Here is an 18,976-nt window from a genome sequence, read left to right as displayed (position 1 = left end):
AACACCAAAAAAATCTCCTTTTTTTCTTTGCACACACAGTCTGGGGCAAACCCAGCTTTGTCCCCTAACCTCGCTTCTGACTCCAACCCATGGTCTCTCTCCTCCCACGGATCCCCACAATCACTTTCATCATGGCCCATCTGCTGAAATAAACAACAGGGTCACTGTGGTTGAATATGGGATGAGAAATCCAATCCATCTCATTAGAAACTGAATTTGGTCCAAGAGGCTGTTGAAACACAGCCACCACACTTTCAGAAACTGCTATTAACATGGAGGAGGCTCCCAAGACACCCTAAGGGTACATTATGGAATCGCGTTTTGTTCTCAGAACCTACTGCGGCAATCGAGAGCAATCCCTAGGGCTCAGGAGAAGAAACAGATGCTCCTGGTAGCTTTTACAAGATTCAAAATGTGGATAACCCCCAGTCTTCAGCATCAGGATCTACTTTCGCAAATATATAGTACTCATTTCTCAGTTTATAAAGTGTTCCTGTTCATTCAACACATACATATTCGAGGACTATTATCCAGTATTATTATGCCAGGCACTGGGTTACGATCTTCCAAAGGATACAGTGACAAACCACACCCCACTGCACCACTACACCCCCCACATTCCTTCTCAAAGACATAGTCCTTGACCATAAAAAGCTTTCCTATTACTTACAATCCAAAGAATATGAAGCTCAGAGAAGTGAAGTGATTTGCCCAAAGTCACACAGGTAGTGAGTGGGGTAGCCAGGACCAGGACATAGCTCTCCACTCCTTTCCTCAACCCCACAGCGGTATTTACCTATGTCTAGAGGAGAATTCTGCTTCCCTCTGTCTCAGGCTTTCCAGCTGAACCTCCTTCTCTCTGCAGGCTGCCTGGGTCTCCTCCAGCAAACTCTCCAGCTCGGCCACTCTCTCCTGCAGCTCTGTGCTCTTCAACTCAGAATCCTTAAGCTGAGAGACAGGATTCCATGCTTAGGTCAACAAGCCGAGGAAGACTTTGGGTATCTCAAAAAATCTGCAGTTCAGCTGTGGTGTGAGTCTGGACATGACTCAGGAAGCCACAAGGTAACTGCATGTGCAGGAGAGGCCAAGAAAGCCCCCCTGCTTGGCTACTCCCTGCTTGCCCCAGGTATGCCCAGACATTTCTTCTACCTGCTGGCTCTGCTTCTGATGGTCTTCCAGGGTGGGCAGGTCAGCCAGGTAGCGTTCCAAGGTCTCAATACGCTGCTGCTTCTCCCGGTTCTGCTCTGATTCCTTCTGACATTTCTTTTTCAAATTATTGATATGTTTATCACGACCCTTGACCTAATGGAAAGAAATGTTGAGAATCTGTCTCCACTGACTCCTCTACAACCCTGAATATCAACTTTTTTTGAAGTGATCACTGTCTTTGCCCTTAGGGCTATAAAGTTTTCTACTACAATGAAGGCAGGAAGCTGATAAAATTCTGCCATTTGAGCTTAGGGCATAAAATGCAGAGTTAACACACAAGAAGAGGGGCTCCTTTGGCAGTTGTCAAAAACTGGTAGCTCTACTGCATAATAAAGAATTTGGGACTTCCCTGGTGGTCCAGTAAGTTAAGACTCCGCACTTCCACTGCAAGGGGCACGGGTTCAATTGATCCCTGGATCACTGGTCAGGGATATTCCACATGCTGTACAGTGCAGCCAAAAAAAAAAAAATTTTGCCCGGTCTTTGTCCAGGTTCCTGGGAGGTAACTTCTAAACTCTTAGAATATCCCAAATAACAGGAGTGTCTTTGTTATTTATAGTGCACGAGCACCCACCATAGACGTATTTATGCTAATAAGATGACCCAGAATGGAGACTGGTCACTAAAAGACCAGCGGAGTTGTGCCCAACTTCCTGTGAAGAGGCGACAAAGACAAGAGATTGAGTTCAATCATGCCTACATAATAAACCCCCAATTAAAAACTCTGGAAACACTGAAGCTCAGCAGAGCTTCCTGGTTGATGAACACACAGATGTGCTAGGAGGATAACAGGCTCTGATTCCAAGGGGGAAAACTTATGCCAGCCCTGCTTTCAGGACTTTCCCAGACCTCATCCTATTTGTCTCTTTATTTGGCTTGTCCTGGTTTGTATTTTTATAATAAAACTGTAATCCTAAGTATATCCTAACTAATTCTGAGTTCTGAGCTGTTCTGGTGAATTACTTAACCTGAAGGGGGTCATGGGAACCCCTGGATCTGTAGCCAGCTAGTCAGAAGTATAGGCAGTCTAGGGAACCCAAAACGTGCAATTGGCATCTGAAGTAATAAATAAGAATAGTCTTTTGGGGGACCATGCCCTTAAACCTGTGGAGTCTGATGCTAACTCTGAGTGGTCTGCATCAGAACTGAATGCAAAAGTAAATATAACTATACATACAGCAGACATACAGCCAGTCTGGTCTGTTCTGGTGAGATAGGTAATGCGTTCTTCCCTAAGCACCACATGATACAAAGCTAAGCAATCATCTGGAAGGGCTAATGAGACTGTGAACTCCCTGAGAGGAGGGGCTGTGTCCATTTTGCTTATTATCATATTATCATATCCCCAACACCCAGCACAATGCTTGGCACTGAGCAGGCAATCAATTAAGATTTGTTGAATGGAAACTTTTTCTTGAACGGCTTTTTCTTTGGCTTATGAAAAAGGAAGCTGGAGGAAGCAAGAGAAATTAGAGGAAAGGTAAGGCAGATCTATTGATGCCAAAGAGGCACAGGCCAAATTTAATCCAAAGAAAACACAGTACTAAGAGGGAACCCTGAAAAATCAGTCAAAAGCTTTACCCAGGGTACAATCTGTAGCCTTCAAGCTCCATGTGATTCTCACATTTTATTATGCATCAAAATCACCGGGGAAGTTTACTGAACATGCTGATAACCGACTTTGAATTAAAAAAATGGCAGACTGGTCAGAGATGTTTATCTTTTCTCCCTTCCAAAACATCTCTAAAACAACAGGAGGAACATAAAGTACTAATTTTTTAAAGTCAATAGAGAAGACAAAAGTATACAAGATATTGCAACATGTTTTCAGAAGATGAAAGTGAATGGGGGGATAAATAACTTGGAGCAGAGGAGTTATAACCTGCAGTAGGAATTACAGACAACTTGGAAAACAATGTGCCCTTCACAACCTGCAAGAACCCCTGTACTTGAAGCACCAGATAACTGATGGAGGGAGGTATCAGCCACAGACCTGAAAAATAGGGGAATTCACTCACTGGAAGTCTATATTCAGGTTAGCTGGATACTATTCTCACCTTTTCCCCAAAAGGAGACTAGAGATTTATTCTGTGGAGAAAAGCAAATTAGAGAGAGTCCAGTTCAGGGAAATCAGTCATGGTGGGGCGGGGGTGGGGGAAGCACTGGGTTGAAAATAAGTATAAGTAAAAATCTATGTATAGCACTGTGGAACTTTAAACCTAATCTCCTTCTCAGTGTTGAGAACCCAAAGGCCAAAAGCATTCCTGTCCCCAGTCTCCCGACCAGGCAGCAGGCTGAAGATTCTCTTCTACAGAGAGTGAGATAAGACATTCAGATACTGATATTTGAGGGTTCCCAAGTGAAAAGGGCAGACTAAGTCTGATCGTCCTACAGGGAAGCCCATCAGGAAACTACCACGCAGCTTTAAAATACTACACCCTTTTTTTTTCTTCCCGGCCGCACTGTGCGGCATGTGGGATCTTAATTTCCCAAGTAGGGATTGAAGCCCAGGGACTGAACCCGTGCCCCCTGCAGTGGAAGTGCTGAGGCTTAACCACTGGACTGTGCCAGAGAGGTCCCTAAATTACTACATTCTTAAATATGAGCGCTCTTTCATTCAAGGATCACCAAGCCTCTAACATGAAAGACACCAAAACAAAATAAAAAGACCTGAAGGAAACAAGAAACAACACTATAAGCAGATGCAGATATCATCAGAGAAAAGATATTGCATTCATGAAACAAAAACAGAGAAAAAGCACAATAAAAGAAGACTATTCAGAAATATAGAGGTATATATTAGGAGAAAGAAAAGAGTTGAGGACAGATAATTCTGTGGAGTGGGGCTGGGCACGGAACCACTTATTTTTATTATAAACATGTTGATATTTGATAACATGTTGGTTATTTAACTTAGATACAAGTATTATGTTGATTAAAAGTTTCTTTTTTTTAATAAACCTCTAAGTCAGTGCTGTACCAATGGCACCAACATCACCTGGAGTTTATTAGAAATGCAGGATCTCAGGGCCCCTTTCCCTCCCAAAACAACTAAATCTGAATCTGTATTTTTATCACGATCTCCAAATGACTCCTAAGCACATTAAAGTTTAAGAAACACTGCTTTAGCTGACTTTGATGCAACTGATCCCCCAAGAATATCATGTTAGAGGAAGCTATGAACAGAACCAAAAGATTTAGCTCCTTCTATGATAACCAATCTCACCCTTAAGGCAATTCTAAGAGCACTGGCAAAAAAGTAAAAACTTCCCCCCCCCACAAAAAAAACCCAAAAAAACAGAACTCCCCAAATAGCTGCATATATGGGATTCTTCACCTACTTCTTAGGTAGAGTGAGGAGAAACCAGGCTGAATGATGTACCACAGGTACATCCTGCAACAATACCATTAGGTATGACTGCCCAGGCTGGTTTTCCACCCAGGCCAGCTGGTGGCCCATCACAACCTGAGACTGTGAGATTATATGGCTTTCCCTGTCTGTGGTAGTTTTGTGGAGATGACGTAGAAAGGAGAGGTTCCATTTCTAACAGACCAGTCAGGCATGAGAAGTCAATGTAGGGTTTCTCACCCAATTGGCTCCTCCAAGTTCCAAGAACGGGGGCCAGAAACAGCTTAGGGTTTAGCAGAAGAGGGCTGACTGCCAACTCCTTTGTGAATTAGAAACCTATCAGCTCCTTAGCTCACCCTTTCTTCCTGTTTCTTCCCCTCCTCTGAATGCTTCTGCAGTGCCACTTTGAGTGACTCTCTGATGAGCTGGACTTCAACTTCTGAAGCAGAGAGTTTCTTTTCAAGCTCGATCTTTTCTTTGCTCAAGGCTTCTGTCTTCTGTGCAAACTGTGCACGTAAGAAAGTGTTCTCTCGCTGCAATTCCTGCAGAAAGATTCTCAATATATAACTGTTCCTTACCCTCACAGTCCTATGTACTTTACTTATACCTAGCATACTTTGTGGTCAAATATCATCTTTCTCTAGGAATTTCTTTAAGCAGTGCTTCTCAAAGTGTGATCCTAGGACTAACAGCTTCAGCATCACCTGGGAATTTGTTAGAAATGCAAATTCTTAAGCCCAACTCCCAGGCCCAGTGAATCAAACTCTGGGGATGGCTCTCAATAATGTGATTTAAGAAGCCCTCCAGGTGATTCAGATGCACAAATTTCAGAACCACTGGCTTAAAGCAATACTTGAGGAGTTGTAGTATAACAGAGGAATATAGGACAACATATCAGAAGACCTGAGCTCAAGGCCTGGTTCTCCACCCATTCTCTATACGACTTCAGGCAAATCCTTCCTCCTTCTTGGGCCTCAATTTGCTCATCAGTAAATTAGACGACCGAACTAGATTTTATGTAACGGCCCTTCTCACACTAACATTCTGATCCTATAAGATGAAATACTGTCTTAACAGACCCACTAGGTGGCAAAGCCAGTACAGTTCTATAATCTGTCTAATACCCATCACTCAAAAGCCCAAATTACAGAAGCTTCGCCAACTTCTTTTAGAGCTATTGACCTACGTGAGAGCATGGTTTCCTTCAGTTGCTCCTAAACATGGAAGAATAAAAATGGGAATGGCTCTAAATCCTGCACTACCTCTGCTTCTCCCTCCACTTAGCCAGGGCTGGTAGATTAAGACTTCTCAGGACACCACTCAATTCTAGGGTCTTACTATGCACCTTGCTCTGCTTTCCTTTTCTCCCACGTATGTCGATACCAAGAGACCCGGATTCTACTTGATTCTACCCTCAAGCCTTTTCTACCCCTAGAGGTGCAGAACAGGAGATACTTTATAATTAGGATGTTTACTCTTTGAGGGCAGGGACATCTTACAACACTTGGTCCATTTTCTACCTCCTGGATGCCTAATAGTGCCAAGCATAGGAAAGATACTGAGTTATGACAAGCAGAATGCCATCCTGGCTACCAAGGCTTACCTGCAGCCTCAGCAAGCAGACATCCCCAAAGGGGGCTGGGCGGCCCAAAAGAGCACTGTGGACTTGCAATTCGCTCTCTCGCACTTTCTGCTCCAGCTGAGAGATATGTTTCCTCTGCCTGCAAAAGCCAGAATAGAATGAGGTCCAGGGACCTGACATAAACCCACCCGCAATATGAGCCCCCACTTTCCTTAGGTACAAACCACACTTTGTAAACAAAGACCTTGGATTTTGGGTAGTGCTGTTTCCTGAAGGAGGAAGAGCAAATGAGAAAACTGAGGGGAAATGAAGAAAGATCTGCTGCAAAGAACCAGCCACGCCTCCTTTAGGTACTCCCCACAGGCCCTGCAGAGATACGAAACTGGCCTATCACATTATTCACATTCTGGACTAGGCTGCTTCTTGACCTACCATGTAGTTCTACCATGAGGCAAGGCAGGGTCCTAAGCAGAGAAGGATGCACTGCCCTCAGGGAGACCTCAGTAGTGGAGGCCGGGACAGCAGAGGCTGGCCCTATGACACCCCTTGCCCCCTTACTTGTCAATAAGGAGCTCCTTTTCCTTCAGAAGGTGTTCATTACTGTTCAAGATGCTGATCCACTGTGCTGGGTCTAATGTGGGTAATGAAGGAGAAAAAGCAGCAGGATGGTGGCAGATGGCTCCATTCTGAAGCTGAAAGACAAGCAGGCCCAGAGGGGCTTAATCTCGACCTACAGGCACCTGAAAACATCTAAGCTGTACCCAGCTGGGTCTGCAGTCAAGGCTTACTTTGGCTCAGTCTGAGAAGGCCCACTGTTTATGAAATAATTTTAGCTCTGATGTATGACTGGAAAGAACCTGCCAGGGAGACTTCTGCCAACTGGACACTCCCTGCTCAGAAAGGCTCTAGCTTCTAAGAAAAGGTCAGTTATCTTTCATTATCTGGCAACAGAAGCAAACCAGGAGCTAAGATGTCCTCACCAACCAGGAAAGGAGAATATGTCCTGCTTCCTTTCTTCCCATTCTTAAGCAGCACAAGGACTTTAAAAAAAAAACCAAAAAAACCAAAAGTGCAACAGTAGAAAGAACATGGGATTCAAAGATAGTTTTTAAACCCTAGAGCTCTGCCACTTACCAGCTCCATGACCCTGGACAGATTACTTCTAAGAATCTGGTAAATTTCAACATTTACCTCATCAGAGTGATAAAAGGATTAAGTACGATTCTGTACGTTAAAGTACCTAGCCTAGTCACTGGTACATAAATACATACATACAAAGTCAGTGCTGGCGTCCTAATCTGGGTTTCCGTTTGTAATCCTCTGCTTTGGAGAACCTATCTGGTCTTTAATTAGACTAGCAACAGATTTGATGACATTCACAAGACTTCATTTCCTATCTACAAACATCTTCCCTCCTTTCTACAAATGCTTTCTTTGGAGTCAAAACTTATAGGACAAAACCTATATAGTTCTAAGATCAGCACAGAAACTGCAAAATCCAACAAAAGAAGGGTCCCTACCTGCATCTGCTCCATCTGTAAACGGATCAACTCCAGTTGCTGCCGACAAGTGCCGAGTTCACAAGATCGCTCACGGGGATGCCAAGGGTCAGGATTCGGCTGCCACACCTGAGAAGGTAGAGGCTTGGAGAGCCCAGGAGCAGGCTGGAGTCCCAAAGGAAGAACCCCACTGCCACCAGGGTGTGGTCCATTCCGCTCACATACAGCCCCACTGCCTGGTGCCTTCTTGGTCTCAGGCAACACTTTGTATAACTCCTTATTTGTGTCAGCCCTTGGGTTGTGGAAGTAGACTCGGTAGTGGGGATCTGAATAAAGTGTCTCCATCATTGCCGACTGATTGAGGGTAGATTCCATATTGGGAATATCAAACTTCCTTGCCTCTTCTTCTCTTTCATGGCCCACTGCTGGAAACCAGGACTGCTCAACTCCATTTTCTCCAGCAGCACCACAAAGATACATGAAATCTCTAGATAGGCCTGGAGAACGTTTCATTGCACCGAGGTCTCCACTTCTTGTCATCCCCACACTTTCAGCTAACCCTGACAAAGGAAGTTTGGAAGAAGAGGGTCCGGCAGGACAACTTGGCTTGGCAGGAGAGGTCCCCAAAGTAGAAGGCATCACATGGGCTGTTGGAATGGTTACGTGGCTTTTGATGGGCTGGAAAGAAGGGCTGCTACTTGAGCTGCAAAAATCTGCGGAGAGAACAGTCTTCCATAAGTCAAAATTGAAGCAGCAAGCTTTCTTGAGTTTGGCTGCTATGCTGGACATTCTCTGCCTGTCCTAAGACCAGGCAGAGAGGGCACTGTCACCACAAGTATCAGGCAAAAAACACAGCAGCTAAACAGGAGATGTGTGTTCTAGGATCTCAAATGCCACTGACAAGGCAAACAAAAGGCAACACTGGCTTCACTTTTAACTTATACTCTGTCCTCTGCATTTGAATAAAAAATCTTGCCATTCAACAAAGCTGAAAACTGAACTTAAAGACAAATCACTTACTTAAGGGAAACAGATTAGATCCTACTCTTCTAAGAGCTGGGCAATTCTAAGTTATAACCCAATCTAACAAGTCTTTTCCAAGGGCTGCCAGAATCCTCTGTGATTTCCAAAAGCTCCCCAGCGAAGGTGAGCAACATCCAAAGAATAAGGCGAACTGGATAGTGCTGCTTTGTATCTAAGGCAGGGAGCACAAGCATCTGAATCAGGATTCTGTTCTCACTCCCACACACCAGACCTGACTGCAGGGATATGGGAAGTTATTCTTAGTAACTCTCAGGTTTCATTCTAGCACAGTGAGCACTCTCAAGTGGTAAACACTGAAATCCTCTATTTTATACTTTGCCTTTTATTTACCCCCTTGTTTGTATACAACTGTGATTTTTCGCTTTCCTTCAGACTGGATTTATGTTTCCTTTAGCTCCTGCTCAGTCTTGGGAGACAACTCTCTGACTGGCCCTGCTGCAGAAGGTTTGTATTTCTATATATTCCCAACTTTCAAGTGCTACTCTGAAGAGGGCTACAAGGTCACAGAACTAACTCAGGGCAGTGGGCTGCAAGCAAACAACAATACAGGAATATGAGGAAGCATACCTGTTACCTTCAGCAGGCAGAAAACTGAGTGAGGGGGACAAGGAATATAAATGTCTTCCTTTTTCAACTATGTCCAGTATTCTTTTCCAAACTGAGCACATCCACCATGGAGAACAGCAGACCTCCAATTTGTTTCTTTTCATTTTCCATCAACGAACACAAAACACACTCAGCTAATGAGGACAGATTCTAACCTTTTCCAGAATTACATGAGTATAGGTCAGCTATCATCTTCTCATATGGGTTTGTAAGCAGCTCTTTAAAAACACAAGCAAGCCAAATTATCCCTTATAATATACGCAGAGTATCTAATTTCCTCTACTCAGATGGTCACGGGGATATATAAAATGCCATACTAAAAACACACAAGAAGGGCTTCCCTGGTGGCTCAGTGGTTAAGAATCCGCCTGCCAAAGCAGGGGACATGGGTTCAATCCCTGCTCCAGGAAGATCCAACATGCCACGGAGCAACTAAGCCCGCATGCCACAACTATTGAGCCCGTGTGCCGCAACTAGTGAAGCCCACACGCCTAGGGCCTGTGGCAACAAGAGAAGCCATGGCAATGAAGAGCCCGTGCACCACAACGAAGAGCAGCCTCTACTCGCCACAACTAGAGAAAGCCTGTGTGCAGCAACAAAGACCCAACACAGCCAATCCATAAATAAATAAATTTATTAAAAAAAACCCCAAAACACAAACAAGCCAAATTATCCCTTATAATATATGCAGAGTATCTAATTCCCTCTACTCTATGGGGATATATAAAATGCCATACTAAAAACACACAAGAAGGGCTTACCTGGTTGGTGGCGCAGTGGTTAAGAATCCACCTGCCAATGCTCGGGACACGGGGTCAATCCCTGGTCTGCGAAGATCCCACATGCCTCCAAGCAGCTAAGCCCGTGCACCACAACTACTGAGCCTGTGCTCTAGAGCCCACGAGCCACAACTACTGAGGCCCACGAGCCACAACTACTGAGGCCCACGCGCCTAGAGCCCGCGCTCTGCAACAAGAGAACCTGCCGCAATGAGAAGCCCACGCACCACAACAAAGAATAGCCCCCGCTCACTGCAACTAGAGAAAGCCCATGCGCAGCAAGGAAGATCCAACGCAGCCAATAAATAAATTTATAAAAAAACAAAACAACAAACAAAAAACCAACAAACAAGAAGCAAAACAACCAGTAATTTTTGATGACATGCATCAGCTTCTCAGGACCAAGAAAGAAGGATATTTCAGAGTCAAAGGACACAGTTTTTGATGTCCCAAAACTTAAATACAGAACTAGTCAACAGGGTTAAGGCAGACTGGTTGTGATTATGACTTCTAAGACTAGTAAGCTCTCTGCTTGAAATCTTCCATAAGGGCACCATAATATCTGCTCTCAGCAAGGGCCCCCACTCCCAAAATATAATTATGGAACAGAGGACAGTAAGACTGTGGCTATGAGGGCTGCTACTATGCTAAACTCAGCAACACCTCCTTCCATTCTCCATCCACAGCACCACTTTCTCTCAAGACTCACCAAATTGTTTTGAGCTCATAATGCCCAAAGTAGTAATGCCAAAACCAAAGCCAAGAAGAAAGGTACCAATTGCCCAAGAGAATATGATTTTTCAAATTTTCTGGTGAGTGTGGTCTATCTATGGATGATGAAGTGAAGTCTTTGTCAGCATTTGTCACTTATCTATTGGGCTTATCTATTTAAATTAAGGAAACTGAGTGATCCTGAGAAAGTGCTATAAAATGTCAAGTTACATTATACTTTAAGTCTGGTTTGTGTTTTAGAGCGTTTTGAAACAAAATAGCAACATATTTTCAAAAGGGCCACTATCTTCTACAATTTTCAAAGGCTTTCCAAATTTAGTATATGGAATATGTGATTTTTATGAGAAGTTTTACAAATCACCAAATCCCTGGGTTTTTGTCACTTCAAGGATATATTTCTAAATCTCTCCTCTCCTCAAACACATTCCCTGCCCCTCAACTCCCATCCCCCCAAAAGCAATTCACTCTTTCTAGCTATTCCCCTCTCTTGGTAAGGGGTAGACTTAGCTATTGCTAAATTTTGATCACTTCTGCCTACATTCCTTACTGGTTTATGAAATACGGTAGTCTGAATTAAGACAGTGATGATTTTAGTCTTCAACACAAAGCTGAAAGCCTTCTGAGCTCTCCAGTATCCACCTCTATCCTGTCCCTTCAGAATCTTTAAGGTAAAACATCTTAGAGAAGGGTAGAATCAAAAGCCTAAATAGGGAATTCCCTGGTGGCCCAGTGGCTAGGACTTGGTGCTTTCACTGCCACGGCCTGGGTTCAATCGCTGGTCAGGGAACTAAGATCCCACAAGCCGCAAAGCGTGGCCAGGAAACAAAAAAAAAAAAGGCCTAAATGTCCATCAACAAATGAATGGATAAAGAAGATATAGTACATATATACAATGGAATATTACTCAGCCATAAAGAATGAAATAATGCCATTTGCAGCAACATGGATAGACCTAGAGATTATCATACTAAGTGAAATAAGTCAGAGAAAGACAAATATCACAAGATATATCACCTATATGTGGAATCTTAAAAAAATGCTACAAATGAACTTATTTACAAAATAGAAAATAGACTCACAGACTTAAAAAACAAACTTATGGCTACCAAAGGGGAAAGGTACAAGGGAGGGGTAAGTTAGGAATTTGGCATTAACATACACACACACCACTATATATAAAATAGATAATTAACAAGAACCTAGTGTATAGCACAGGGAACTCTACTCAATATTCTGTAATAACCTAAATGGGAAAAGAATTTGAAAAAGAATAGCTATACATATATGTATAATTGAATCACTTTGCTGTACACCTGAAACTAACATAGCAATGTAAATTAATGATATTCCAATATAAATAAAAATTTAAAACATATGAAAAAAAACCACAATGAAGTATATTTTATACCAGTCATAAGTGTTCTTGTCAACTTCGTTCCAAATAAACCAAGCTACATTCGTGAACCCATTTAAATGAGCAAGAAATAAGATTAAGACCATGGTATACATCAAACATGGCAGAAAAAACACCTTAGATTCTTTTAAAAGAAACTTCTGGACCAATGGCTTTGGCTACTATGTCAAGGCTACTACAATTTAAAAAGAACATACTACCAGGAATTCCCTGGCAGTCCAGTGGTCACGACCTGGTGGTTTCACTGCCGGGGGCCCGGGTTCAATCCCTCGTTGGGGAACTAAGATCCTGAAAGCCATGTCACGTGGTCAAAAAAATAAAAAAAGAAAAAAATTAACACTGTACTATGAAGTTAATATATATATTTCCCCAAAGGAATAAAAAGCACAGAATCACACACAATCTGTGTAACAATTTGACTGAATGAGATACAGCCAGTCAACTCAACAGACCACTGATTTTTTTAAAGTCCTATTATTTAGTCAAAATGAAAAAGGTCCCATGACTGCAAATGTAGACAAAGTTGTAACAAGTCACAGCTACACGGACAGTAACACTTTTGATTACACAAGTGATGGAAAGAACTCTACAAGTGGGAAACCTGAATGTAATAACTAGTTGTGTGACATTAGGTAAGTTACTTAACCCCTCAGGGAATTTTTGTTATTCACCTGCAAAAAAAACTGGATTAAGTGAATTTTAAAGTTCTATCTACCTTAAAATCTATCATTCCATTTACTCAATATTTACTGACACTGTGCCCATACACGCACAGCTATCAAACTGTTGAAATTAAATGCCAGGGACTTCCCTGGTGGTCCAGTGGTTAAGACTCTGAGCTTCCACTGCAAGGGGCTCAGGTTCAATCCCTGGTCGGGGAACTAAGATCCTGCATGCCACGTGCTGCGGTCAGAAAAGAAAAGAAAAATTATACGCCAGGTGTCCAGGAGTCAGTAGTCAGTACTAGTAGTAGATGTGTTTTTCTCCTTTTCATTCTTATTTTTATTTTTTTCCAAACATTTCTATTTTCTTAAAAACAGCTTTTACTGAGATATAGTTCACATACAATTTTCACCCACTTGAAATATACAATTCAATGGTTTTTACTATATCCACAGAATTCTGTAACCATCACCACAATCAATTTTAGAACATTTTCATCACTCTCAAAAGAAATCTTTTTACCCTTTAGCAGTCATGCTGCATTTACTCAAACTTCCCTAGCCTTAGGCAACCACTAAATCTACTTTCTGTCTCTATATAAATTGGCCAATTATGGACATTTCATACAATATGTGGTCATTTGTGTCTGGTTTTTTTTTTACTTAGCATAGATGTTTTTAAAGTTCATCCAGTTTGTGAGGGGTATTGGTACTTCATTTCTTTTTATCGCTGAATAATATTTTATCGTATGGGTATATCACACATTATCTATTTGTCTGTTGACAGACATGGGGTTGTCTCCATTTTTTGGCTATTAAGAATAACACTGATATGAACATCTGTGTACAAGTTTTTGTGTGGATGTGTTTTCATCATTTCTCTTGGGTATATATACCTAGGAGCAGATTTGCTGAGTCATAAGGCAACTCCATGTTTAACCTTTTAAGGAACTGAAAAACTGCTTTCCCAAGCAGTTGCAACATTTTATATTCCCACCAGCAATGTACAAAGGTTCCAGTTTCTCCACATTCTCACCAAGGCTTGTTACTATCTTTTTGATTATAGTCATCCTGGTGGATGGGACATCTTATCAGATGTACCAGTACCAAGGTAATTAGTTTTGTGACTTTAATCAACTCATTTAATCACTTTGAAATTCAGCTTTCTCATTTGTAGACTGGAAATAAAATATTTCACAGACTTCTTAAAGGTCTTAATGAAAAAACAGAAAAAATTTAGCACAGTATGCATCATAAAGTATTTGATAAACAGTAATTATTATCATTAGGTTTTCTGCCCTCCTAGGAACCCACCATTTAAATGAAAAAAACAAAATACTCTTGTAAAGTACAGCCTGACAGTTAATACTTATGTGCAAAAACAAGTGGCAGAAAAAACAAAGACATAAAAGTGCAAAAAGGAAGATCAGGGCTTCCTAGGTGGCGCAGTGGTTGCGAATCCGCCTGCCAATGCAGGGGACATGGGTTCGATCCCTGCTCCAGGAAGATCCCACATGCCACGGAGCAACTAAGCCTGTGCGCCACAACTACTGACCCTGCGCTTTAGAGCCTGTGAGCCACAACTATTGAGCCCATGTGCTGCAACTACTGAAGCCCACGCGCCTAGAGCCCGTGCTTCACAACGAGAAGCCACGGCAATGAAGAGCCCGCACACCACAATGAAGAGTAGCCCCAACTCACTGCAACTAAAAAAAAAAAGAAAGCCTGTGCACAGCAAAAAAGACCGAACACTGCCAATAAAATAAAAATAAATTAAAAAAAAAAAAAAAAAAAAAAGGAAGATCAGGTAATGGGAGGAAGGAACAGGAAAAGTTTTGTCAGACAATTAAATCATGAAAAATAAGATAAGCATAGCTGGGAGGGGCAAGAGGAGATGAGAATAGAACAAAGGGGCCCATATTAAAGAAGGAAAGAGCTCAGGTACCAAAACAAACAAACAGACACAACAAAACCCACAAAAAAACAGGTTCTGCTCATAGCATAGTTAAGACAACATACCTGGTGACAATAAGACATATGTTTGAATGGAGTAGGACCAGATCAAAGAATTGAGGACTCTGACCTTTATCCTCCAAGTAATAGATACAACTGAGGATTTGCAGGAAAGGGAAACTGTGAAATCAGGCTTTTAGGAAGATTAATCTGGTAGGAGAGGGAAAGACCTGATGCTAAGAAACCTATTAGAAAGTTGTTTCAGGGACTTCCCTCGAGACGCAGTGGTTAAGAATCCACCTGCCAATGCAGGGGACACAGGTTCAATCCCTGGTCCAGGAAGATCCCACATGCTGTGGAGCAACTAAGCCTGTGCGCCACAACTACTGAGCCTGAGCTCAAGCACCCAAGAGCCACAACTACTGAAGCCCACGAGCTCTAGGGCCTGGCCCATGTGCCACAACTACTGAGCCTGCGTGCTGCAATTACTGAAGCCCGTGTGCCTAGAGCCCATGCTCTGCCACAAGAGAAGTCACTGCAATGAGAAGCCCATGCACCACAACCAAGAGTAGCCTCCGTTCACCACAACTAGAAAAAAGCCTACACGCAGCAATGAAAACCCAACACAGCCAAAAAAAAAAAAAAGTTGTTTCAGACAGACAAACAGTAGAAGTTGAGAGGAAGGGAGCTGTGAGGAACACAGGATAAGAAGAATGAAGCAGACTACTTGACTGAATGGACTGACTTATGAATACTCTGGAAACGACAATATACCTGTAATACAATTTGAAAATGACAACACATTTTGGTAATCAAATCATTAATCCAAACTTACCTTCTGCAATGTCTGAGCATGATGTGCCAATAGCTGTGTCCCCACTGTCAGCTACACTTGAACAGCGGCTGAAGCGGCTCCGAAAGGCCTCCGAGATAACTGGGGTCTGCCATTCAGTCCCCAGGGAATTGCCTTTCTGAATCACACTGGAACCTGAAACAAGTGGCATTTCCCACCTTTAGTGTGAACCAGCTCACGTAACCCCACAAAACTTTTTAAAAAATCACTTAAACCAAAAAAAAAAAAAAAAAAAAAAACCACTTAAACCTATGAGAGAGTAGTGGTACCCCACCCCTTTCTTTCTCCTCTGACTATTTCAGCTACTCTGAATTAGTTACTTTTAAATAGAAGTATCATAAGAAGTGAGAATGTTCAAAGAAAGAAACAAGACCTGCCAGGAATCCAGGGGTACTGGGACATTAATAGTTAACAGCGGCTCCATTCTTTGAAATCTAGAAGTCACAGCACTTTATAAACATGATCCCATCTACCTACTCACTGAAAAGTATTACCACCCCTATTTTACAGAGGATAGAGCTGAGATTTGAACCCAGGTTGTTCTAATTCCAATACCCACATTCCTTCCTCTTATAGGGTTTCTCAACAGGTGTTCTTGGCATTCTGGGCCTGACGATTCTTCAATGTATAGTCTGTAGACTACAGTATGGTTAAGCATCCCTAGTCCCTCCCCATCTACTAAATGCCAGTAGCAGCCCTCATTCCATCCCACCATCACTATAAAACTTGAAAACACCCCATATGTTTCCAAATGCTCTGCAGAGTAACAGACAATCCAGTCCCCTGCTGAAAACCACTGCTTGACTAAATCAGGGTAACCTTGTGGGTAGGGTAAATATAGATAAAAGTGAGTCTTATCAATTAATCTGAAGAGTTTGAGGTGGCGGGGGGGGGGGCAATGCAAAGAAACTACTAAAATTTCTGAGCAGGTAAGATGAAACAAGACTGATGAGATTTATTTGACTTTATCAGCTTGCTGTTTGAGGGCTGGTAGATACAAAGTGTTCAATAAATATTTGATTTACTAACATACTAGCAAAGAGTTAAATTCAAATTATTTTTTAAAAACCACTATAATTTTTCTAAACTTTATCTGATGATCCATGTAAACAAAGAGGTAACAGTAGCTACTTATCCATTTAAAGTGTCGGAGTTTGAGCTGAAATCAGAAAATATGGTTCTACAGACTATGATTTAGTGCTTCTCCCATCTTTTGAACCTACTTTCTTTCTACATTTGCTCCCGTTCTTGCTACCCTTACTTCTGCTTTCTACTGAAGACAACCTCACTTTCCCCAGGAACTCCTTTTATTCTTTGGGTCTCAGTGGACTGCCTTATTTGAAAGAATCTACATACACACAGAAATCCGTAACTTTTTTTTTTTAATTTTTGGAACAGTTTCCCAGTCAGGGATTAAACGCATGCCCCGTGCATTGGAAGCCCAGAGTCTTAACCGCTGGACCGCCAGGGAAGTTCCTGTAACAATCTTTAATAGCAAACACAGCCAAAAATCAGAGCTTCTGATCAGAATAAGATTAGCCAGTGTTACTACAATAAATTAACATAATTCTAGCCAGAAGCAAAGAAACTTGACCTCTTGGTAAGTCTATACAACATTATCTCTCTAGTCCGGGGACAATTTGTCAGGTCTTTTGAAACAGTGAAAACTGACTGAGGGTCTCTATTATCATGTTCCTGGCCTCATACTGGAAACCACTCCCTGTTAACTAAATCTTCTTCACCACTACCACTTTTCTATTCACCCACTCCATACATCAGTTCTAAAAGTGATACTTGCTAAAATAAAAATATGTTTTGGTATAGTTATAGAGACTTATGATTATTTCAAAATTCAAGCTTGAAAGCTGATATCACATCCTATCTGCAACATCCTTATCCAATATTAAGGCCATTACTAATCAAATGAGACTACTGAAAACAAAGTCATCAGAAAAGCAGTGAGCTTTGTCAGGGATTACTACATTCCAAAAACTTGCACTATACACATAATTGTCATAAGAAATTGTATAATTCAATCCTAGGACAGTGCACGGCACATAGCAATGTTCAATAAATATTTACTGAATGAATCTTAAATTGATGCAACAAATGCTTTTAAAAGTGCTTATTATATGCAAGGCAGTAGGCCTAGGAGAATATAACATATCTACCAAATATCCACTATAAGGCACTGTGGGATTTTTCAAGTTAAAGAAAACATACCGTAAATTCCATAAAATATAATCCTTTCTTCATAAATCCCCCAGAATTCAAAAGTTATTTTTCTAACATGCTACTTCCTATTTGAACATACCATGTCTACTCAATATTGTCTATTGAGTGTGTATATATATTTACATGTTTTTATATATTAAATACATATACATACTTTTAACATATCAACTTAGCATATCTACTGAGCTTTCAAAATCTTGTAAATCCATATTAGAGATAAATTCCTGAGTCTCTAGTGACAACACAAGTGAGACTGTTGGCATCCAAGAAGAATTCCAATCTTTGTGGGCTAACAGATGACTGACCCACCCACAGGACTACAAAGACAACATAGAACACAGTAATTTATGCTGTGTTTTTCTGATTTCAAATGGAACTATGTTCCAAAGTCATTTTGTTTCAATCCTTTATGTGTCCTCCTCTCCCAATCAATCACGTGGTCTTGTTGGAAGCCATGTAGGACCAGAGATAAACAGTTGTTCTCTCAGAGAGACCTATTTTTCTATTCAATGTAGCCCCATGTCATTTTTGCTCTTTTAGTGCCAGCATTTCCGTCAATGCTTATTTGTTCAGCATTTCCATTTAAAGAAATTCCTGTTATAAAATAACAGAGCAAAGGTCAGAATTTAACCCAGAAAAGTTTGACTACTCACCTGGTGATGTGGCATGAGAGATCTTCTCACTTGGGTATCTCTCCTGCATGGCCATCAACACAGTTATTGAGCTAGCTGTAGAATGAAAGAACCAGTGAGATCTCTCCACTATCTTTTAATTCCCTATAACTTGTTCCCATTTAGCTGAAACTGTCAAAAACACACAGAGTATTCCACATGCTTTACTAATCCTAAGGATGTTTTTTTAAGGCAAAGCAACTCCCAATATTCCACTCTACTTCTCCTAAAGCAAGAAAAAACCTAGAACCAAATAGAGATTCCCAATACCAAACCTACTGGGTCTAGAACCCCTCTAATCATTGCAAAAATTTTAAATGTTACTTTTAATTAACAAACATTGCCATGGATCTTCTTACCCAGGGGAACAGGATGGAAGAGTGAGGTG

The 18,976-nt window shown here is 41.6% G+C and overlaps 1 protein-coding gene across 5 annotated transcripts in view; it reads right to left on the bottom strand.

Annotated features, from left to right (window-relative positions):
* Positions 1-18,976, bottom strand: part of CEP85 (centrosomal protein 85) — a 38,653-nt gene that overhangs the window by 7,428 nt on the left and 12,249 nt on the right. For 3 of the 5 annotated variants that reach the window (XM_057700962.1, XM_057700972.1, XM_057700979.1), the window contains 8 exons: positions 18,571-18,645; positions 15,665-15,817; positions 7,661-8,352; positions 6,699-6,832; positions 6,162-6,279; positions 4,915-5,100; positions 1,150-1,302; positions 797-948 (listed from right to left, as the gene is read on the bottom strand). In XM_057700962.1, coding sequence (XP_057556945.1) covers positions 797-948; positions 1,150-1,302; positions 4,915-5,100; positions 6,162-6,279; positions 6,699-6,832; positions 7,661-8,352; positions 15,665-15,817; positions 18,571-18,625 — 1,643 coding nt within the window. In that variant the 5' untranslated portion in view covers positions 18,626-18,645. Of the gene's footprint in view, positions 1-796; positions 949-1,149; positions 1,303-4,914; positions 5,101-6,161; positions 6,280-6,698; positions 6,833-7,660; positions 8,353-8,659; positions 8,832-15,664; positions 15,818-18,570; positions 18,646-18,976 lie in introns of those variants that run through there. The other 2 variants (XM_057700989.1, XM_057700998.1) reach the window with 2 other exon arrangements.

The sequence above is a fragment of the Hippopotamus amphibius genome, chromosome 1 (assembly GCF_030028045.1).
Source record: "Hippopotamus amphibius kiboko isolate mHipAmp2 chromosome 1, mHipAmp2.hap2, whole genome shotgun sequence".
NCBI classification, from domain to species: Eukaryota; Metazoa; Chordata; class Mammalia; order Artiodactyla; family Hippopotamidae; genus Hippopotamus; species Hippopotamus amphibius.
Note: the sequence above shows the minus strand (reverse complement) of the source record. Positions and strands in the feature narration are given on the sequence as shown.